Source organism: Eschrichtius robustus, chromosome 7 (genome assembly GCF_028021215.1).
Source record: "Eschrichtius robustus isolate mEscRob2 chromosome 7, mEscRob2.pri, whole genome shotgun sequence".
NCBI classification, from domain to species: Eukaryota; Metazoa; Chordata; class Mammalia; order Artiodactyla; family Eschrichtiidae; genus Eschrichtius; species Eschrichtius robustus.
Window position 1 is genome coordinate 124,116,325 of NC_090830.1, and position 24,771 is coordinate 124,141,095.

At 33.5% G+C, this 24,771-nt stretch overlaps 1 protein-coding gene across 2 annotated transcripts in view; it reads left to right on the plus strand.

The window, feature by feature from the left end:
* ATRNL1 (attractin like 1) overlaps positions 1 to 24,771 on the plus strand; it is a 684,787-nt gene that overhangs the window by 27,280 nt on the left and 632,736 nt on the right. For both annotated transcript variants that reach the window (XM_068549055.1, XM_068549056.1), the window contains 4 exons: positions 6,432 to 6,560; positions 7,928 to 8,136; positions 21,135 to 21,309; positions 23,884 to 23,971. In XM_068549055.1, the coding sequence (XP_068405156.1) occupies positions 6,432 to 6,560; positions 7,928 to 8,136; positions 21,135 to 21,309; positions 23,884 to 23,971 (601 nt within the window). The remainder of the gene's footprint in view (positions 1 to 6,431; positions 6,561 to 7,927; positions 8,137 to 21,134; positions 21,310 to 23,883; positions 23,972 to 24,771) is intronic.

Genomic DNA, 24,771 nt, shown 5'->3' on the forward strand with positions numbered 1-24,771 from the left:
AATGTAGATTTATTAATAAATACCCCTTATTCTTGCTGTACATAGTTCATTCTTTTAAAGTGAATTGAATCTGTTTTCAGAACTATCTGCATTTGGATAGATTAATGTGAGTTCTAGCTGACAAAGGAATTAATAGATATATATTTTATAGTTATCTTTTTATTTTAGAGAAATTATAAAATTTTAAATTCTGTAAAAAAAGGTTAAGTTATGCTTTATGTAGTGGTTTAATAAAGAAGGTGTTTCTATCAGTTCTCACGGTTTGGGAATTTTGGTTGTTTCCAAATATTTTATTGTTAGTAGTCAGGTAGTAAGATTTAATTTAAAAATTTTAAAATCACAGCATTTTCAGTATCAATTTAAAACTTTATTATGTATGTACAAATTATTATGAAATGTTTTATGAACAGGAGAGAATATATTAGATAGAAAAATTTTTGAGCATATAGTGTAGATTTAGTGTCCAATTTAACTAACATGATTGTTGACCAGAGTTATTCATTACATTATTCCTTACTTTTGTTACTTACACAGTATCTCTTATATGTCCTGTCATTGTTAAAAATTTGAATATGGGTAAAAGCTTATTGTTCCCTTCAACATTTTTTATTTTATTTTTCTTTTTACTATTTATGTTGTAAATATTCTGTTTTAACAGGAATGTAAACTATTATTTTTTTGGACAAACACGTAAGGGCTGTGTTTCCGAATGACTGTTTCAAAATGACTCCTTGAGAACTAAGTTGCTTATTCTGTGATATTGCTATTGCTCAAGATACTTGTAGAACTTAATTTTTGAGTTGTTTGAAAATTATAGAAAGGGTATTCCGGAGTAACCCTTCATCTAACACCAATAGATAGAAAATGGAGCAGAGCCTTGTGAATAATTACATTGTAAGATAATTTATTGCAACAATTAGATAAGATACTAGGTTTAAACATTTATTTTTAGCAATTTAGATATAACTGTTATCATTCCTCTATTTTTATGACATTATTGACTGACCATCATTTAGATGTGTGCCTTTTCATTTGTTTTTCTAGTAGTTGTGATGACTTCATTAATTAACAATGATTCATTAACACTCTTACCAGCCATTTCTTGATACTAAAGGAAGCTTTTGTAAGATAATTAGCAGGATGGGATTTAGTATATGACTGTGAAGGTGGAACCAGTGACTTTTCATCAGCAAGTATTCCTTTTAACTATCCTGAGAGAGATGGAAAACTCATGTTTATTGACTATCCACTTGATTCTAAACACTGTACTAGGCAGTTTAAATGTCATCAGTCCTTGTTAGGATATTGTGGAAGAAGTACTATTATCCCCCATTTATTGTTGAGAAAATTGAGACTCAGAGAAATAAAGTTTTACTTCTAATAGATGGTAGAGCCAGGATTAGGACTTGACAATCTCTGGACTTAAAAGCCTATACTGTTTGTACTTCATTTTACTAAGAATTCAGATTCTAAATGTTTGAATTATTCCAGCTGTATAAGAATTTATTATTCAACAAACATTTGATAACCTCCTCAATTCAAGAGACTGTCATAAGCCTGGAGGATGCAGTAAGGAGTAAGATACAGGCCATTGCAGACACCAGCTACCTGAAGTTGCGCCCAACTTTATAGGTTAAGTGCACAGTCCTTCACAAAACTGCCCTCACTTCAGATAACAGCTGCAAGTTCAGGGGTCTCCAGGCCATGTGCACTTCTGACCAGCTGGCTACAAATTTAGAGGTGCCTGTGACCCCCTCAAGTTCAATAATTTGCTAGAATGACTCACAGAACTCAGGAAAGCACTATACTTATGATTATAGTTTTATTATAAAGGATAAAAATCAGGACCAGTCAAATGAAGAGACACATAGGGTGAGATCTGGGAGCATATCAAAGCTGTGTCCTCAGGACACATGTTACCTCCCCAACATATCAGTGTGTATTGCCTCTTAGGTTGCTCACCTGATTTACAGGTGTAAAGAGTTTTTTGGGGTTTCCTTTTGTAGGCATTATTGATCTAATCATTGGCCATAAGGCTGAACGCAATCTTTAGCCCCATTCTGACTCTGGAAGTCAGATTGATTTCTTGTGGCTTAAAGCCCCAGCCAATCACATGGTTGGTTTTCTGGTGTGGCCAGCTCCCATCCGGAGTCACCTCATTAGCATAAACTCTGAGCCCACCATGAATAACAGAGACATTCCTATCACTTGGGAAATTCCAAGGATTTGGAGGCTACATCACCACACAGTAGTTGGGCACTGGTGGTGGTATGTAAACAGATTTTTTACACAGCACAATAAGTGTTATAATCAGGTTATGAAAAGAGTGCTATATGATTTCAGAAGTAATGAATTCGTCATGGTGAGTTTCATCATGAGTAGAAGAATGATAGACAGTGTGGGGGTCAGATAGGACATTCTAGGTAGAGAAAAACATACGTACAAAGGCGTGTACACACTAAAGAACATTATATTTTGCGACAGTAGTAAGTAGTTACAAGTAACTTGATCATAGGAAATGTGAAGGGATAGGTAGGTGCCAGATTACCCAATAAATGGTAATCAGTAACATCTACTGAATACTTACTATGTGAGGGGCAGTGTGCAAGAGTTCTTTATATATATCAAGTCATTTAATCCTCACAATAACCTTTTAGGTAGGTATTATTATTGCCATTTTGTAAATGGAGAATTAAGGCACAGAGAGATTCTGTGAGTGGCCCAAAGTTGCTTAACTGGTTGGTGATAGAGTCAGAATATGAGCCTGATTTTATAATGCTGTAATCACTGTAGTGTTGCTTTCTTGTTACCACACTAAAGAAATTGGACTTTATTCTGTAGGAAAGGCTTTTTAGAATATGGAGAATGGATTGGAATGGAGACGTGTTATTTTTTATTGTGTGCTAGACAATCATGTGCTGGACACCATGTTTGTAAAGTCATAGGTAGTGATAATTTGAGGCCTAGAAAGTTATTATATTCCCAAAGAGTGCCTGGGGACACTAGAAATCCACAATCAACTGAATTCTAATTCAGGTGTTGAGGTAATTCACACCAAACTGAAGTTCAGTCCCATGAAGGGCCTGTCTTCTACTAGTTCACTTTTACACCTAGTCTTTGGGGGTCTCAGGTCAAAGTGAGGGCCCTGTGTTCCACTTTCTGGTTTCCTAGCTATGTAAAACAGCCCAGTTTCTTAGCCCTTCAGACCTCACCTCCAACTTTGAAATCAGTGAATGCCCGTAAGGAGAAATGGCTCTAATTCTTGGGCTTATTACCCTTTTCTTAGTTCTCCCAGTACCTTCAGGCTGATTTTTTTTAACTGTCATTTTTTCTAGTTGACTTCAGTGGGAGGGTTGGTTGGTCCAAATTGGTATGTTATGTGAGAAGTGTGAGTCCTCTTTCATTTACTGCTTTCAAAACACTTATAAACAAACAACCAAGCAAACAAATCTGCTCTTTTCATCTGTTTCAGAGGGATTAATCATATCTGTTATAAACATCTGGGAATATTATTTTTAGTTATGTACTCATTTGATATAATCTCACTGCAATGAAAAATATATATGTGTAACTAAAACTGGTCTTACAGAATTTTAATTGTGTTGACAGACTCCTTTTAAAATCTTTTGTTCTTTCATAAACATAAGCTAGTCGATGTTATAATAATTATTACAACATCAAGCACTGATTACTTTTTAATTTGTTTGCTTTTCAAAATGTGTTTACAAAATAAATTATTTGACTATAATATTTCATTTTGTTCTGTCAAATATGATTTGAATTAGGGAATTCAGTTCCTGGTGGTGCCTAAACATACGTTTAACAGTGTCTAAAGGCATTGACTATTTTGAGTAATGTAATTTGTTGTTAGCAGCTTCTTTTCTTTCTCAGATTTTGTGCTTTCATAGATTTAGAGAGGATAGTATGTATAAATAAATGAAGATACATAGTTTTCCCCCATGAACAAGTAGGGTTGAAAAGGGAGAAGTACCAGTTATTAATTTAGAACTCCTGCTTTTATACATTTATATTTCTCCCCACAAACTTCATTTTCTTTTGTGTGTGTATGAGTAATATTGTCTTTTGGAATAATTATATATTAATGTAATTTGCATAAGTATGCAAAATTCTAAAGAAATATAAAAAGTGTGTATTTTAAGATGAACTAAAATACTTAGATTAGTGTATTGGAAATGTACAACTTTAATTAGAGTAGCATTGTAGTCACTTAGCTGATGTGGAATGTTCTATCTAGCTTCATGAGAATTTGCAACTAGTGGGGAAAAGTAAGGCTGTAAGGTCACTTGTTAGAGTACCAAGGTGGTTTTATTTTATTTTATTTATTTAATTGAAGTATAGTTGATTTACAATATTATAGTAGTTTCAGGTGTACCACATAGTGATTTGATATTTTTATATAGATTATACTCCATTTAAAGTTATTATGAAATATTGGCTATATTCTCTGTGCTGTAATTACATCCTTGTATCTTACTTATTTATACTCAGTACTTTGTACCTCTTGATCCTCTTCCCCTATCTTGTTCCCTCCGCCACCTCTCTCCCCACTGGTAGCCACTAGTTTGTTCCCTGTATCTGTGACTCTGTTTCTGTTTTGTTATATTCATTTGTTTGTTTTATTTTTTAGATTCCACATATAAGTGAAAACATATAGTATATGTCTTTCTCTGTCTGACTTAATTCACTAAGCGTAATACCCCCCAGGTCCATCCATGTTGCTGCACATGGCAAAATTTCATTCTTTTTATGGCTGAGTAATATTCCATTTGTGTGTGTGTGTGTGTGTGTGTGTGTGTACCATATCTTCTTTATCCATTCATTTCTTGGTGGACACTTAGGTTGCTTCCATATCTTGGCTTTGTAATAATGCTGCTAAGAACATTGGGGTGCATATATCTTTTTGAATTGGTATTTTCATTTTCTTTGGATATATACCCAGGAATAGAATTGCTAGATCACATGGTAGTTCTGTTTTTAATTTTTTGAGAAACCTCTGTACTGTTTTCCATAGTGGCTGCACCAATTTATATTCCCATCAAGAATGCACGAGGGTTCCCTTTTCTTCACATCCTCCCCAACATTCATTATGTTGTCTTTTTGATGACAGCCATTCTGACAGGTGGGGGGGTGATGTCTCATTGTGGTTTTGATTTGCATTTCCTTGATAATTAGTGATGTTGAGCATCTTTTCACATGCCTGTTGGCCATCTGTATGTCTTCTTTGGAAAAATGTCTATTCATGTCTTCTGCCCATTTTTTAAACAAGGTGTTTTTTGTTGTTGTTGTTGTTTTTGATGTTGAGTTGTATGAGCTCTGTATATATTTTGGACATTAACCCCTTATCAGACATATCACTTGCAAATATCTCCTCCCATACAGCAAGGTTGTCTTTTCATTTTGTTGATGGTTTCCTTTGCTGTGCCAAAGCTTTTAAGTTTGATTAGGTCCCATTTGTTTAGTTTTGCTTTTGTCTCCCTTGCTTGAGGAGACAAGATCCAAAAAATAATGCTACAACTTATGTCAAAGAGTGTTCTGCCTATGTTTTCTTCCAGGAGTTGTATGGTTTCTGGTCTTACATTTAGGTCTTTAATCCATTTTGAGTTTATTTTTGTATATGGTGTGAAGGCATGTTCTGATCTCATTGTTTTACATGGAGCTGTCCAGTTTTCTCAGCACCATTTGTTGAAGAGTCTAGCTGTTCTCCATTGTATATTCTTGCCTCCTTTGTCATAGATTAATTGACCATAAGTGCATGGGTTTATTTCTCAGTTCTCTATTCTATTCCATTGATCTATGTGTCTGTTTTTGTGCTAGTACTCTTACTGTTTTGATTACTGTAGCTTTGTAGTATAGTCTGAAGTCAGGGAGGGTGATACCTCCAGCTTTGTTCTTTTTTCTCAAGATTGCTTTGGCTATTCAGGGTCTTTTGTGGTTCCATACAAATTTTAGGATTATTTGTTCCAGTTCTGTGAAAAATGTCATGGGTATTTTGATAAGGGTTGCATTGAATCTGTAGATTGCTTTGGGTAGTATGGACATTTTAACTCTATTAATTCTTCTCCAAGGTGGCTTTAAATGAAGGTTTACATATGACTTAAGTTAATGATCACCCTATAGTATTGTGACAGGATGGATGGCAGGCCAAAAGGAAGAAATGGGATGTTGCAGTCCAAATGGTGAGAAGAGAAAAAGGAATATGGTGGCATGAGAGTAGATGTTAGTCTGTTGGCAACAGTAGCAGAGCTAATTGGTGAGAAATGGCTAGGAACTCATTTTAGATTTATTCTTCTAGTTGCCCATTCTAATGTAGATACTTAGTGATTCTGACAAGAATATTTTGAGTAAATTTTGTGTGATTAACTGTCATATGTACATTAATATACAGAGTGTTCAATTTTGCTCTCTTACAGTGGTTTGATAGTCCCTGAAATAAGGGGAAATGAAACTGTGCCTGAAGTTGTTACAACGTCTGGCTATGCACTGTTACATTTTTTTAGTGATGCTGCATATAATCTAACTGGCTTCAACATTTTTTACTCGTAAGTATTTTTTCAAAAAAATTCATATTGTAACGATTCTTATAATTTGACATAGAAGAGTTTATTGTTTGTTTTTATAAATGTCTTATATACCAGGAGCAGGCTAGTGTGTTAAATTCCAAAATATATAGCATCTCTTCCTAAGTGACATAAAATTTTAGTAATATATCCCAAAATACTGTCCAAGCTTGTATAGGATAGTTTCTAAGTCTCAGGACACTATAGTAACAAGTTAAGTTTGGTTAAAAATTAATTACAAAATTAAAAATTTTTGGAAAACGGTTAAGTAAATATATTATACAAACTTAGAGTAACTTTACTGGTAATAACAGATGTGTAGGATTGCAGGGAGCCCTCATCTGCCCTACTGTGCTCCAAGGTATTTTATAGCTAATTTGGAGAGTGAATGAGAGCTGAGTTTTCATAGTCCTTCTGTATTCCAAAGACTGTACTGGATGCTTTATATATATTATATTCTTTAATTCTCTTCTCATCAGTTCTGTCAAATGGGTATTTTTCCCATTTTACACATGAGGAAATTGAGGCTTAGGAGATAAGGTAAGTGGCTATATACCACTGTCTTCTCTAAAATTAGAAAATAGTATTTATTGAGCATCTATTGTGTAGACTCTATATACATTTTTATATCTGAAAGTCCAAGGGTGAAGTGAATTAGCCAGAGATGCTTTCAGTTGCTTTCATTAAGAATGGCCACAGAGGAACTTGATACATTTTTTTTTGGTTTATTTTCTTCAGGAACGTAGAGAATGATAACCAGAGAATTTTTCAAGAGGAATAAAATATTCTAAATATTCTTGAATCAGCAATTTATTATAGGATTTATTTATATCAAGAATTTACACAAGGGAGAATAAATATATAGTAGAATATAATCAGTTAGAGAGCCTTAAAATAAAACTTGGTAAATATCCTTTTACTTCCATAACAGTGTATAGGTGATAGCATGCTGTTTAAGTATTATATAACCAGTTTAAATCTTGGCTTCTTATATTGTTTCAGGTATTCATGAATTTAATTTTTTTCTGTGAAATATATATTCAAAGCAGTTGAGTGCTTAAGTCTTTACAAAACAGTGTGCTTGGAACTGTATAGATCCTGCAGATGTTGAGTATGTAGTCTTGGTAGCAGAGTAAACTCATTGAATGAACTGAGGCCAATTACAAATGTGTGTAACTGAATTGCTTTAGGGTTTAAAAGGTACAGAGTAAAGAATTGAAGTCGCATTGTAAAATTGCGTTAAATGAAGCACGTAGACACAACATAAAAATTATAAAGTTAACAAAATATTAGCCAAAGTTCTTTTTCAGTTATCTTGAATTTGAATATATATGAATTATATTTTACAGAATCAATTCTTGTCCTAACAATTGCTCTGGTCATGGGAAGTGTACAACTAGTGTCTCTGTTCCAAGTAGAGTATATTGTGAGTGTGATAAATACTGGAAGGGTGAAGCTTGTGACATTCCTTACTGTAAAGCCAATTGCGGCAGTCCAGATCATGGTTACTGTGACCTAACAGGAGAAAAGCTGTGCGTCTGCAATGATAGTTGGCAAGGTAAGTGGCTTTTGAAACATTGATTTATGTATCTAATATATTAATACAAATTCTACACTCATTTGTTTTGCTGTAGTTTACACACCCAAATCTCATGTGTTTGTTTTATTTTTAGAATTTCAGTAACAGTCAACTTCTTAATAGCTTGCTTCTTCACAAATAAAATCAGTAAAGATTTTTTCTACGTGCTATTTTGAGAATCAAGTGAAGTTGTATATGAAACTCTTTAAATTGTAGACGTGTGGTCATCATGATCTTCTTTAATTTTTTGTTGAGTTCCCAAAGATTTGGTGACGTGGCTGAAATTAACACGTGGTACATTCAAATTTGATTTATAATGGATAATATAAATAGTATATTGCAAAAATTGATGCTCATCTGGGAAGGTACTGGACTATGTCAAACTTGTTTCTTGGGAAAGACTGACCTCTTGTGGCTATGTTTTAAAAGAACATAGAGTATTTTTAAAAGTTTAGATGTTTTACAGCTGCTTATTGCAAAAGCAATGAGAAGAATTGGGGAAGAATTTCTAAACAATTTTTATAAATATATTATTAAAGATTAATTTTAGACTGCATTGAAGAGTTTTAGCTTATTACTTAAGTATTTGGGTATAAAATCGTAAATCTTGTCATTGTGGAATTTAATGAAGAGATAGGTCCTAGTTATCCATATACTTACCCACCCAGAACTTGCTTTGTGCAGGTTATATTTACGTATTGAGAGCTTACTTTGTGCCAGTGTATTAATCCTGTTGATGGGGGAACTTTGACTCAAGAAATACATAATCCAAAGTTACATGATCATGTGTTATTATAATACAGTGTAACAGTAGTAGCAATAGTTCCTACCAGAGCTGTCTAAAGTAAAAACCAAAGAGAATGGTTTCATATTCAACATTCTTGAGACAAGTTAGAAAAAATGTTACTGAGTGTGCTGAGTACTTATTTAGAGGAATTATTTTAGGCTTTCCATAAATTATGCCCATTTTAAACCCATGTTATTTCATTAAAAAATTAGTTGCTCCAACCATATGAAATACCAGTGATTTCTTATTGAATTGAATTTGATTTCCTACTATGATTATGACAGATACAAATTTCTCAGTGTTTTTAATTATATATATGAGGCATATATTTTGTTGAGTGGCTATTTTAATAAATCATGACCTTTCTTCCCTTAAAAAGTGCCTTGAGGTATCTTTTTGTTTCCGTTTCAGTCTTGAAACTAAAATAACGTCCTTTTCTATGGAGAGAATAGTACACCAAGAATATATTTAAATTAAGGCCTGAGAGATAGAAGTATAGCTTATACGCATGGCGTTTTTCTGACTGGTCTTCATCTGCTATTAGTCCCCATCTCATTCTAACAGTCTTGAAAGCAAAAGAGGGATATATTTGTATAATACTCTCTATGAGCAGCTCTGTCCTTTTTTGTTCTTTACTTCCTTTTAGTAGTTCTTCTTTAAAATGCTTTATTTTCTGGAGGTTTTGTAATATGTATCTGGTTGAAAATATTATCTTTTGTTTTTCTGGCTTTTGTTTATCAGCATTTCACATTTTATTATTCTTGTCAGGAGTGCCTGAAATCATAAAAATTCCTGGCTCTTAAATGTCTATAAGCAAATGAAAATGGGGAAGCAAATGCTGGGTTTGTTTACTTTTAAAGCAAAGTGATAATATGAATAAGTTTATATATATATATGTATTAACACATATATATGCATGTACACATATATTTAAAAAAATGAGAATAATGTTAAAGTGCTTTATTATAAAATATACAGAAATCAGATACATTTTTATACCACTATTAATTCTTTGTAATTAAATAATTCATCTCTGAATTGATATGAATGTTTTATGGGTAGTGTTTGGTGAAATGGATATTGTGCGTCTTTCAAGACAGATGATGTGCAGATTGGTTTCTTTGAGCCTCTAAACTGACTCCTGATTCTATATCTAAGGAAGCATAGCTTTTAAAGTAGGTGGGATTGTTGACTATATCACTAGGTTTTAATTTTAGATATATGGAATGGGAGAAATCATTGAGGGGAAATGGAGAGAGAGATTTGTTTCTAGGGCATCTGAGGAATGATCAAAGAACTGGAGATACTTGAAATGAGAGCTGAGGAGGCAATCTGTATGAGATTCAGAGTCTGGCAGTTTTTTTGTAATGTGTTATTTGGAACTGGATTCTTCGGGTTAAGAATAACAGATTGTTGCTACCTTCATTATATTTTATCCATTTATGTTGGTTAATTTTACTTACTCTGTTTGGTTCTGTGCTAGTATATAAAAAGAAAATAAATGTTGTTTTCTAGAAACTGAGATTTTATTGAGAGAATCCAGAGGAAAAGCCTAGATTTTTGTTAAGCCTTGAATCCCCTTCCTCGCATTTCTCTAGTGCTTGTCCCACCTAGGCTTCACATCTCCTTGTTTTCCAAATTTAGTTTTTCTATGTAACATCTCCTAAGAGTTTTGCTTAGCCATTACTATACTTTTTTCCCCCTTAACTTTCTCATCTAAGTGTTTCTTCCTTAACCATCTGCTTTCACCTTTTTACTGTTTTAGGCAATAGGAGTATATTTTAAGACTAGAGGGCACCATTAAAGTCAACCGTCCCCCTTTTTCTGTGGAGAGCACTTGTAACAACCAAAAGCTGAAATAGTAAAGAATATAGAAAATGCTAGTGCAACATTTTGAAAAGCACACAAGTTTATTGTATAATGTTTAATTTTGTTATAATGTATAGTTTTCAAAGACAATGATATATACATATCAAATAGATTACTTAAAGGGTAGAGACCTGTGTGGATTCATCTGCTTCTGTGACATCTTTCACTTAATAAAATTTAAGTCTTAATAAGTCACAGGAGGGAAAAAGACAACTTTGAAGAGCATTTTTTCTTTTAAGATGGCTTCCAAATGTTGGGATAGATGAGGATTTTTTTTTTTTTTGGCCACACCACGTGGCATGCAGGATCCTAGTTCCCCTATCAGGGATTGAACCTGTGTCCCCTCCAGTGGAAGCGCGGATTCTCAACTACTGGACCACCAGGGAAGTCCTGAGGAATTTTTAAAAGGCATGAAAATCAAGAGATAATAAATTGGATTTATGTTCATATGTAAATAATACAGTAGAACATTAATTTTCAAAGCAGACTCTCAGATACGGTGTGTTCCCACCCCCCGACCCCCGTCAACTCCCTAATCAGAGTGGCTCCAGGTTTCTCTCTTACATAACTTTAAAAAATTGGAACCACTAGAAGTCTTTGATTTGATTGTAAGCAACAGAAACAGTTCTGGCTTATCTGAGCCGAAAAGGCAGTTATTGGAAAGTATGTCAGGGACCACTATCTCCCAGCATTCATTCTTCCCTTCTTTTGATAGATATTGATAGAATATCAGTGATAGAATTGACTGAGTTTTTAGCTCAGCACATGGTCTTCAGCTACATACCACATTTTTCCGCCTTCCTTGTGTTTAGTATGGTTATTGTGCTAAGTTTAGGTAAGTAGGATGTGAGTGGAAGTGCTGTGTGGGAATTTTACATCATTGAGATCTTTTCCAATGGCTGGTAAATGGCAGTAACTGTAGTAAGCAGTAGCACTCGCCCATTTGCCTCTAGAATGTTTTATGAGAGAGGAATTAACTTTTAGTTTTTTTAAGCAACTTATTTTTTGTTCTCTAAACCTGTAATCCGACTAATACAAAAGGATATTGGGTAGCTCACAAAGGAGATGGGAAGGCTGGAAAAACCTTGGTTAGAAAGGGGTAGGTGTAACAGAAGGCTAGGTGGATTGGTTCCCAGCAAAGATGAAGCCACAGGAAAGTTTGATTAGGATATTCCTGTTACTGCCACTGGACCCTGGGGTACCACCACTGGTGTCTTTACTGTGGATACTGTATGCTACAGGCTTGGGTAGAAAAAATTCTAAATTCTCCCCACATCTTTGTATCACTTTTGAAGATTTGAAGGTCTGCTTAGTAAAATCTACTTGGCTAAACTTAGGTCTTATCCATACCTTGCTTGGCTGCCTTGAGATATAGAAATAGACAATTTAATTTTTCTGAATTGTGTAGTGGGAAAGGATTCTGTTTCTGAACAAAATTCACACAGTGAGAGATTTTCCCAAACTAGGAAGGGGGTTCAAATGATTGGAATCTTCTAAATAAATTAAAAAATCCAAATAAAGTATTTTAAAGTGTAGATTGTTGCCATAATTGACAAGGAATGGGCTGAATAGTTCTCTCATGCCTACTCAGAAAAACTTTGCAATGTGGAATAGATGGTAGGAGTAGACAGGTTGAAAAGATAAACGAGCAGACTTCAGGGTACAATTCTTTTCTTAATCTATTACAACAAAACATTTTCCGCCTGTTTTATAGAGATGAAAAACAGGTTACCAGGTTTTATATACAAGACCATTGCTTAGCCATTTAAAATTTGTCCCCGGTCCTTTCCTATTCCAGAATGCCCTGTTCAATCCTATCGTTCAGTCCTTTTACATGTCTTCAGGATATTCTTTATAGATATTCAGTGTTCCTTTTCAGTGCGGTTCAGACGCTGTTTTCATGTAAGGATTGAAGTTGGTTGTTTTCAGCCTTTAGATGATTGATTAAAAGACAGTATCTTAATATGTAAATCAGGTAATTTGATAGTTTTTCATAGTGTTTCCGATTCTTTATTGAAAGTTACACTTTGGATTTATCTCAGTTCCTTGAATGTTCTTTGTCCCTAAATATTTCAAGGCCTTTCTTATTTCTGCACTTCCCCCTACAACACCCTCACCCCTTAACATTCTAAGACTGGGTCACATCCCCCCACGTGCTTCCATAGGACCCTATCTTTTAAATTTATAGCTTTTATCACATTTATGTTTGTGTGATTCTTTATTATCTTTCCTACTGGAATACAAACTCCATGAAGTTAAGAATGACTATGTTTTGATCACCTTTATGCCCACAGCATCTTCTGTAGTGCCTGTTGTGTAGTAGGCGCTCAAATTTTGTTGTTGTTGTTGTTGAATGAATGAATTAGAAATGTATTAGTTGCTGGTTTAGTGATATGTGGACATTTAAGTATAGATGTTTTAGAAGACTAGTACTTCAATAACTTATGCAATTTACTTGATATATAAAGCATAATTTTAAATATTGAGGGAAACATTTGAATTTGAGCATCTGGTCAGTTATTTTCTTTCAGTCCTTTGGTTTTAGATTTTAGCATTTGCCATTGGGTGGCAGTATTGACTACCAGAGCACACACTTAGACTCCATGGCATTATTCAGGTTGTAAAAACTTGATGATTTTGTTTGTTTTAGAAAAATATAAAATCTTTTAGCTCAGATCCATGAATATTTTATCATACATTATTTTTTTTTCTGGGTTAGTCATATAACATATTAGGACAGAGTTAGTTACTTTAGGATAGTGTGTTTAAGTACACATGAGACTATAGGTTGCTTTAAAGAAATCCACAGCATAGCTTACGTTTTCCTTTAGAAATTTAATAATAATGAACGTGATCTCTCTATTTAACTCTGTGGAGAGACAAGCAACAGATAATGTGCTAGATTAAATTCTTCTCTTTTTGTTCATTTTCCCCACCTAGCAAAAACAGCAAATCCAACTTTTTGCAAGAGGCAATAAGTTTTTATTCCTCAGCTACTTGAAAAGTTGTTTAAAAATAAAAATAGTACTGAGGATGTATATATAACAAGCTTTATTTACTAATTCATTCATTTATTTTTGTTCATTTTATGTAACAAAAATTTTAGAGCTTCTTCCAAGTGCCTGTAGGTACTATTCTAGGACCTTTGAATACATCACGGAACAAAGAAAGTAAAGATCCTTGTGGATCTTACATTCAAGCTAAGAGAGACAGACCATAGATAATCAACATAACATATATATTATACATACAATATTTTAGAAAGGGATAAGTGTAATGGAAAAATAAGGTGGAGCTGAGAAGGAGGGGATAGATGGATCTAGGGATGGGAGTTAACAATTTTAAATAAAATGATCAGGTTAGGCCTTATTGAGAAGGTGACATTTGAGTAAAGACTTGAAGCAAGTGAGGGAGTTAGCTATATAGATATTTAGGAGAAGGGCATTTCAGGCAGAGGGAATAGCCATTGGCAAAGGCCCTAAGGCAGGAACATGCCTGGTGTGTGTGAGGGCCAGCAAAAGGCCAGTGTGCCTGGAATTGAATCACTGAGGGGCAGGTTGTCAGATGTGAGCTCAGAGAAGCTACAGAGCAAGGAGATGATCGGGGATATGGAGGTAAGGTGCTGGAGTGATGGAGGTTTGTGAGGAATGGAGCTAGATGAGCTAAGCCTTAGTGTTGTAGGCCATTGGAAGGATTTTGACTTTTACCCTAAGTGAAATGGGGAGCCATTGTAGAATTTTGAGCAGGTGATTGATATAATCTGACTTAGTTTTAAAAGGTTCCTGTTGACTTCTATATTGAGAATAGACTACGAAAGCAGAGTACGAGTTAAGAGACCACTACTATAATTATAATCTAGATGAGAAATGATAGTAGTGTGGGCAGGCAGCAAAGAAGGTAAGAATTGCTTAATACTGAATGTGATTTAAAAACAGGGTTAATAGGATTTGTTGATGCATTGGATATGGGGGATGGGAGAAAGAAAAGAGTCAAGGATGACTTGAAGATTTTTTTGACCTTAGGGTAAGATAGAGTTGTCATCAGTTGACATGAGGAAGATTTTAGGAGGAAGATCAGTTTGAATTTGGCATGTTACATTTGAGATGTCTTTTAGACATCTACGAGGAGATGTTGAAAAGGCAGTTGGAGTTTAGTGGAGAGAGGTCTGTACAGTTTGGGGCTGCTTGGCTTAAAAATGTTAAATTGGAAATGGTTGATGATACTTAAAGCCATGAGATCAGATGAGATCATGAGGGAAGGGAGTGTAGAGAGAGAGAATAGAACAAAGGGCTGAGCTGTGGGTTACAACAAAATTCACAGAATATCCTGTGCTAGACATAGGTTCCTTCCTTGCGGAAGGTTACCTAATGTTGAAATATTTACAACCACTTACTTTATTGCCTCTGACTTAGATAGGTGGGATAAACAAGTCCTGCTTTCAATCCCAGCTATCTCTGTATTTGTCATTTTCAACTAATCAGAACCAGTCTATAAAGCTTTGTTTTCAAGCCTTTCACAACTCAAAAATAATAATTGGAAAGCACTGATCTTTGCTAACAGAAGGGCAGTTCCTTTCCATACTGTAATCACATCATTGACCTAAACTGTGAGAACCAAGTATTCTTGGAACAGATCTGGTGTAGTGATTACCACTCACAAATTCATTGTTCTGTAAAATTAGGATATTGTCAGGACAGCTGTGGACATTTAAAATACACTAAAATTGATAACTGTCCTTTGGAGATTGGTTTTATGGGCCTAGAAAATGTTTAGAATACTTTGGATACTGAAACAAAATCAAAATTTTCTGATGAGGTTAGAAGATAGGACTCTTGCAATGATGTTGTCTCATTTTACCTTTTATTGTGGAGAACTTCAGATTCAATATGATCATAAGACTATTTCTGGAGTGATTACAGTAAGTTACATGTACCTCTCTTCAAATCTTCTTCTCAGCATACTTTTCCTTTCCTATTAGCAGTCCAGTTTCTTTGTGGGAAATTGCCTTTCACTCATTGAGAGTAGTCTTGATGGGATGATAAATCCAGATACCTGTCTGTTTTAAGCTTGGTTTTTCAGCCTCTTTTAAAAAATTCTTTGAATTTCCCCATGTTTTTTCAACAAATATCCATTTTTCCTTAACCTAGCCAAAAGTAGTTTCTGTGGCTTACAACAAAAGAAATCTAGCTGATACACTACACTAGAGGTACTATTCAGGGAATTGCTGTTAAACTCACTTGAAGACTTTAAATTTTTATCCTTCTTTATGGAAGAAAAGTTATTTTATAAAATTAATTTATATAAAGCAAATAAAAATTTTGTACTGATTTCCAGTATCAAAACAGAGATAGAGTCCCTTAGAAAAACTTTTCCAGTGCAAAATAGACTACTTTGGGAAGGAAGAAAGAATATAATTCAGTAGTTCTGGAATTGCTTTGGAGAAACTTTCAAAACTTTGTAGTACTTTCTTTATTCTAGGTTTTGTCCTTTGCAATTATTTCTCAATTGTATTTACCTCTGATTATAGAAATTTTTAGTTGTAATTTTACTGTTTTCTTTTGGCATGTATATTTACTATACCTAATAATGCTAGGCTTCATTAACATACTTTGCCTGTAGACTTAATTATACTTGGTTTCCTTGTATATTAAAATGAGAGGATGGACTTCATAATAGTAATAACATTACTATTATGAAGGTTTCATTATAGTATTTAATATTAAGTACAATCTCATTCAATCTTATTTTATTTTCACAGAATCCTATGTTCTTCTACGTATAATCTCCATGATTAAACTGAAGTTTAGAGAAGTTAATTCGTCCAAGGTTTCATAGCTAATATGTTGGAAAGCGAGGTGTGACTTCATAGCTCTTGCTCTTAATCTTTTATGGCTCCAAGGTTATTTTCTTTCATTCATTCATTCATTCATTCATTCATGCAGTAAGTGGATACTGAGGCCAGTCATGTAAGAGTTGTGGGCCATGTTAAGGATTTTTATTTTTAGTGTGGTGGGAAATCATTGAAAGATTTTGAGTAGGGAAATGATAAGAGTAGATTTATATTTTTAATCGTTCTGGTTGCATTGTGGAGAGTTGAATGTGATAGGAAGGGAGCAAGAATGGAAATAAGGAGACCAGTTTGGAGACTATTGCAATAGTCCAGGTGAGATTGGATGGTGGCTTGTACTAGGATGGTAGTTGGAAAGGAAAGGAACAGTGTTTAGAGCCTGGTAGAGGTGATCGAATTTAAAAATGTTTATAATTGGTAAGGTACAGACACTTAGACACCAACCAATCAAACCTGGTGCTGACTTTAGGACTGGGGCAGGATCCTGGATGAGCCATGCTGTGCCAGGCATTACCCCTTTAGTTGTCTTTTGCGGAGAGTCTGGATTATCTCAAGAGGGGCAAGGGGAACTGGGAAGGGGAAGGCCTGGTACCTGCAGCAGCATCTACTTAACAATCAGTGAAGCATTTCCATGTTTTAACAGTTGGAAAGGCTGTATTCCTGCATACGTAATGAATGTCAGTCCAGGATTTGTTGGATATGGGTGTGGGAGAAAAAGAGAACCCATGAATAGCTCCAAGATCTTTGCCCTGAGCAACTGGGTAAATGGAAGTGCCGTTTACTGAGATGGTAAACACTGGTGAAGGAGCAGATTTGGAAGGGAAAAAAAATCAAGATTTTAGTTTTGGACATGTTAAGTTTGAGATGATTACGAGACATCCAAGTGGAAATGTCATGTAGGTAGTTTCATTTTGAGTCTGGAATTCAAGAGAGATTGTGAGGATGGAGGTATAAATTTAAGAGGGATGAGTATAATTCCACTTTGGATTGTAGAACAATCTCAAAAATTTGTCTCGCAGTAGCCTGTCACTAATGCCGAAAGTTACATCATTAGAAATTCATTTATGCTCTTTGGATTAACCCATGGAAAAGGTAGCATATTAAATCTTTATGAAAACCCACTGTAATGTGAATTAGTTTATTACATCTTTTTCAAGACAGCTGTGATCTGCTTACCTTGAGGAGATTCCCATATTGATTGATAAAAGTTATGCAGGGAGAATTATGCAGAGATGTTCCATAACAGGACAGATAATCAAGTGGTAGATTTTTCATGGATGTGTTTTTATAAAAAGGGAATCTTGGATGGCTTTAAATGATATTTAATGGGTGGTGAAGCCTTTGTGTGTATAAAGTGTTCTCTATAGTTATTTGTGTTTTAAATTAATATTCAGTTTATAAATTTACATTTTTAATCATTTTAGTTATGAGTGCAGAAAACTACAAATTAAGATATCTAATTTTCCTTAAACTTTTAAGTCATATTCATAAATCTTTCATTCTGTTTATAAACTTATTAATTTAGAGTAAAATAAAGACAATCTGTAGAGTTTGGTTATAGACCATTCCTTCTAATAACTGCTAGAAGTTACATAAAATAAGGTAGTAACAAAGAGGAAGAATTTGACTGCTGGTTTGCATAGAAAAGTAGATATTTTAGATTATAGAGTAAAAATTAAAAAATCTCTAAAATCCAATTTCTTGTATTAAATAACAGTATTTATCTGAAGTTAATAAATAAAATAAATTTAGTTATTAGCATTAGTTTCCTATAATTGCTGTAACAAATTACCACAAACTTGGTGTCTTAACACACATTTATTAATCTCTTACCATTCTGGAGGTTAGAAGTCTGAAATATGTTTCACTGAGCCCAAATCAAGGTGTTTTCAGGGTCACACTCCTTCTGAGGCTTTAAGAAAGAATCTGCATCCTTGACTTTTCCAGTAATAGAGTTTCAATCCCTACATTCATTAGCTCTTTTCCCCTACTCCATCTCCGAAGCATGGAGCACAGCATCCTGCTTCAGTGGTAATATTGATTTCTCCTTCTGTAGTCAAATCTCTCTTACAAGGACACTTGTGATTACATGTAGAGCCCTGCGCTCTAGAGCCTGCGAGCCACAGCTACTGAGCCCGCATGCCACAACTATTGACGCCTGCGTGCCTAGAGCCCGTGCTCCGCAACAATGAGAAGCCCGCGCACTGCAACAAAGAGCAGCCCCCGCTCACCGCAACTAGAGAAAGCCTGTGCGCAGCAACGAAGGCCCAATGCAGCCAAAAATAATAAGTAAATAAAATAAATAAATTAAAAAAAAGAATAGATACCTAAAATAAAAAAAAATAGTACAAAGAATATACAAATGCCCTTTACCCAGATTAACCTATTTTTAACATTTTACCCTTTTTGCTTTATTATTCCTGATTTAAAATAAATCTACATTTTTCTTTTTAAGAAAACAAGATATAGCATTCAGACCAGTTAGGTATACCTCTTATGTGTAATGTCCGTATGATCTTATTTCTCTTCAGTTAAGTTAGAGGTTGGTAAACTTTTCTGTAGAAGGCCATATAGTAACTATTTTTGGCTTTGGGAATTGTATGATATCTGTTGCAACTACTCAACTCTGCTGAGTACTGCAAAAGTAGCCATAGATAATACTTAAATGAATGAGCATACTGTGTTCTTAAAAAACTTTATTACAAAAACAGGTAGTGGGTTGGATTTTGCTCATGGGCTGTTGTTGGCCAACCTGAGTTAAATGAGTTCTAAGTGGTTTAGAATTGTAGTTTAACTTTTTTAAACAAAAACCAGTGAGTTCCTTTAATTTCTTTGGTTACCAAGGAATAGTTCACAGTCTTTTCACTCAGAAGTTATAAAGTTTTCTATATTTGATTTAAAAGATTGTGTTGTTATCAAAGAGATAATCTAGGGTGCTATCTAATTTGTACCTGAAAAATACAGACTCATAGAATGTAAGCATTGAAAAGGACTTGGAAGATGAATGAATGAATGCATGGGTGAGTGAACAAATGAGAAAATAAAAACTGTAAAGGCTAATATTTCTGAAATTAGGGTCTGTTTGGAAGCTTTAAAATTTTGTGATTCAGTGATAATCCAGAACTTTTTGATATAAGCAAACTTAACATCAAGTGATTGATCTCATAATCGTGTAAAAATGCCACTTGATTGCAGTGCCGGCATTTGTGTTGACTATTTAGTTAGGACCAAGTAGTATCCTTATTGCAGGCTAAAAAGAATATTGAAGAGTACTGATACTTTTGTGATAAGTGAAGGTCAACAGATGTTATGGCATATTATATGGATAAAAAAGGTTTGTAAAAGATAATTGAAAGAAAAGTGCTGGGAGAATTATGTTGTCAAAATAATATAGGTATCTTAAAGTTGCATAAAAAAGGTGCTATGGAATTGATATCATTTTCCACTTAGTACCAATGATTTACTTTGAGCAGAACAACACCCTCCATCATTTTAAGCAAAAATTAATTTTAATGATTTTATAAGTTTGTTTATATACATAATTTATAAGTTTATGTTGGTTTTATATTTATAAAAGAACTTTAAACATAAGGACTTTATTTCTAGTTTTTGTTTAAGCATATTAGTTTCATTAGAATTAAATTAATCTGTGAGCCCTTAAATTTGATGAAAATACATTTCCTTTAGGAGCATTCCTTCCATAACTGAAGTTTGAGAAACACTGATCTAGCCTAGCCTGCTACATTTCACAGATGAGGAACCAAGACTCATGAGTAACATCATGAACGTGGATAGGAAAAGGCAGTGTTTTAAACTTGGAGTATTTACGTTATCCTGCACTGATTAATAGTTTTTATTTTATTATGCATAATAATTTTTTCTGTTTGAGAATAATAAGCCTCTCTACTGATGCCAATTTTGGTTGTTCTTAATAAGAATGATGCTAAGAAAAAATGTAATTTTATTTTTATATTTCTTTAATAGTTTACACTTTATGAATGCTTTAATTTCCACTGTCTTTAAGAAATTAAATATTTATAATAATCCTTAGGAGGTAGATTGTTATTTCTGTTTTATAGATGAAGGCTTGATGATGGCAAAGGTAAGCAGACTTTCCCAAGGTCACACTTTTAGTAAGAGACAGAAGTGGGATTTGAGTACATTGTTTTCTCTTCTAATATCCTATTAGCATACTGAAATAAATCTGAAATTTATATCATTTAAGTAATTCTTTCAGATTGTATTATTTATTTGAACGTATCCAAGTCTGATCTGAGTGTATAATTTTTTCCTCTGTAAGCATTACATTTGCTTTTAGAGTTTTCCTGTAAGTTATATTTCAGACCATTTATGTACATTATATTTATTAATACGATGAGCATTGGATTCTTAAATTCTCTTAATCCATGTATTCTATTTCCACAATCTAAGGTCTTTGTTTAACGCATTGTGTTGTTTGATTTTTTTAAATAGGTCCTGATTGTTCTTTGAATGTTCCTTCCACTGAGTCTTACTGGATTCTGCCAAATGTTAAACCCTTCAGTCCTTCTGTAGGTCGGGCTTCCCATAAAGCTGTTTTACATGGGAAATTTATGTGGGTGATTGGTGGATATACTTTTAACTACAGTTCTTTCCAAATGGTCCTGAAGTAAGTTTTCTTTTCTTTTTTTCAGACTTTCACAGTCTAATTTTTAAGCTGGATATTTTTGGGTAATAAGACTATCCTAAATGCCTTATGTTATTGATATACAAATTTATGAATGATTATTTTTGTAATAGTATCTGTTTGCCCCATAGGACTGATTTGAGAATATATAAACTCAGTGTATCAATAAGTTATTTGTCATTGGGCATATAGGTTTGTTCTATATAGATATTTCATTAACTTTCTAGAGTGCTTTTAATAAATTCTGAATAAGAAAAATATTAACTTTAAATAAGCCCAGACCAGGCCAAGCCTATATTGGGCATTCTGAATACTGCTACCTTTTATTTTTTCAGAATGAAGTATAATTGCTTATATAAAAGTACTTTCAGTTTTTCTGCAAATTTTAATTTACCTAAACTTTTACTTTGCATTTACTTTACAAGCTTTTGTTGGGAGAACAGTGCCAGTATTATAAGATAGGTTATGCATTTACTGTTGACTCAATAGAGATTGTCCTTTGCATGATTAGATGACAAGGAGAACTGCATGGATGCTAGCTTTATCTGATTTTTTTCAGCTGATAATTTTATTTTATGAACTATTCAATAACAGAATAAAAGAGAAAATAAGAATAATTTGATTATCAATGTTGTTTTCAGGGGTGATATTCGTAATATGTAATAACTGATGCAACTTGGGCATCAACCAGTTGGAACCGACCCTGGACAGTGTACCATAAAGGTGTATACCCAAAAGGGTTGCCATATTTAGTAGATAAATATACAGGACACACAGTTAAATTTGAATTTTAGATCAACAGTGAATAATTTTTTAGTATGCGTAGACCTCGTAATTTTATTTTATTTTTTGGTTTTGTCCCAAATATTGCATGGATCATACTTATACTACAAAATTGTTGTTTATCTGAGATTCAGGTTTAACTGGGCATTCTGTATTTTATCTGTAAACTCCAATTTCTGAAAATATTCGTCCTATTAATTTTGGGGATTAAAAAATTCTGTGTATAAGAGGAGATTGCTTTAAAACTATGATTGAATAAGACTGGAATTAAAGTACGAAATAAAATAAAATAAATTCTGGAGAGAGGGAGGAAGAATTTTAGGTAAATATTTAAGTGAACGATTAGAATTCTGTAACACAATAAATGAAGGATAAAATATAGTAGAAAGAATTGAAAGAGAGTTGGTAGGATTAAAATGAATTGTTAATATATGCAAAGAACCTGAGGAACCGAGAGTTAAATGTGGAAAAGAAAAGGAAATTAACTATGATTCATGAAAATGAAAAGGTTGTGAAAATAAAGTAGAACTTTGGATTAAATTGTGGTATTTGCGAAGTAGAGTTGTGAAGACAGAGTATGGTTGTCAAGGAAACATGGAGATCCTAAAAGTTTGTGTTCTGTACAAGTTAAATAGCATATTTTAAATTAAGTGATGAATTTTACTTGATATTCTCCTAAACATATATTTTCCATTTGAACCAGGTAGTTTAATTTTTTTTTTTTTTGTCTGAAACCTGGTTCTTTTGGTTACAGTGTTTATTTAGTTTTATAGTAAACTAGAGGTATCAGTTTAGAAGTAATCAGCAACTTTGTTGCTGTTTTCACAGGTTAGAGAATATTTTTTCATTTTTCTGAATGTGGTTTAGTTGTTAGGTAAGGATGTTTAAAAGCTTTTAGAAGTGATGGTGTCAGTCATAAGTTGATTTATCTTCTGTAGTAGAATTTAATTGAGGTGTAGATGTTATGCTTAAGACAAATTATTCAGTAAATAATATAAAAGTTTTGTATTAGTGTCTATTAAATTAGAGAGTATTTTACGGAACATTTATACATCGACATTAGATTTAATATGTATTCATGGGCATAGCAAATTGTTTTGAACACTTACTTTGTGCTTAGTACTTGGGATCTATCAGTGGACATAATGAATATCCCATCTTTGTGAAGTTAGTGAGGAAAGACAGGCAATTAGAAAAAAATGTAATTAGCATGATAAATATGAATATTATAAATAAATTATATATATGCACATATATTCATATATAGATATAGATAGATAGCAAGATAGGTAGCAGGGGTAAGCAAATCAGGAATGCCAAAGAGGAGGGAGTTGCAGTCACAAATGTAGTGGTGTAGGCTTCATGGGAAAGGTGAGAGCTGAGCAAAGACTTGAAGGGGTCAGACATTGGCAGCAAAGAAAGCAAGAAAAAAGCCTTACGGTAGGAGCTACAAGGAGGCCCAGGTGACTTTAAAAGTGTAGAGGAGCTCACTATTGTTTAGGTTAATCAGCTGGTTCAGAACAAATTAACTCTGGTAATAAATAGCCTAGTCAAGTTATTGTATATTATACATTCTGATGATTGAATCCTAATTTAGACTAGGTATATCTTGAATGAGTCTCTATTAGAAATTTCTAATATGGTATATGAAATTATGAGTTTATTCTAATTGTTTTTGAATTTAATGAATATTTAAATACAAGAAAGCATATGCAAATTACAAAACTGAAAATGAATCTTAGCTTATGAAGTTTTTTTTTTTCTTGTTTTTAGTTACAATTTAGAAAGCAGTATATGGAATGTAGGAACTGTATCAAGGGGACCTCTCCAGAGATATGGGCATTCTCTTGCTTTATATCAGGTATGAATCCTGCTTTACATTTTAATCTTTTTTTTTTTTTTAGACTTTACCTTAGAGGAAAAAATACTAAATCTCAGATTTATTTCAAACATTTAATAAGAACAGTAGATCATATGAATCACAATAACTTGAGATGTCAAAGACTTTTATACTATTTTAGTAAAAAAAAAGAGATTTTAATACAGTCCTCCACTGAACATGAGAAGAAATGAAGGTTGAGTTTTTGTCCATGATATACATTACAGAAATTTACCATTTTAACCATTTTTAAGAGTAGAATTCATTCAGTGGCATTCAGTATATTCAAGTTGTTGTACAGCCATTACTGTTATTTTCAGACCTCTTTCCATCTTGCAAAACTGAAACTCTATACCCATACAGTAACTCCTCATTTCCCCCTTTCCCCAGACCCTGCAAACTACCATTCTGCTTTCTGTCTCTGTGAATTTGACTATTCTAGGTACCTCATGTAAGTGAAATCATACAGTGTTTGTCCTTTAATGACTGGCTTATTTCACTTGGCATGGTGTCCTCAAGGTTCATCCATCTTGTAGCATGTGTCAGAATTTCCTTCCTTTTTACGTCTGAATAATGTTCTGTTGTATGTATATATTGCACTGCATTTTGTTTATCCATTCATCCATCAATAGATACTTGGGTTGCTTCCACCTTTTTGGTTATTATGAATAATGCTACTATGAACATGGGTATACAACTATCTTTTCAAGTCCCTGATTTCATTTCTTTTGGATAGATAGCCAGAAGTGGAATTGCTGGATTGTATGGTAATTCTATTTTTA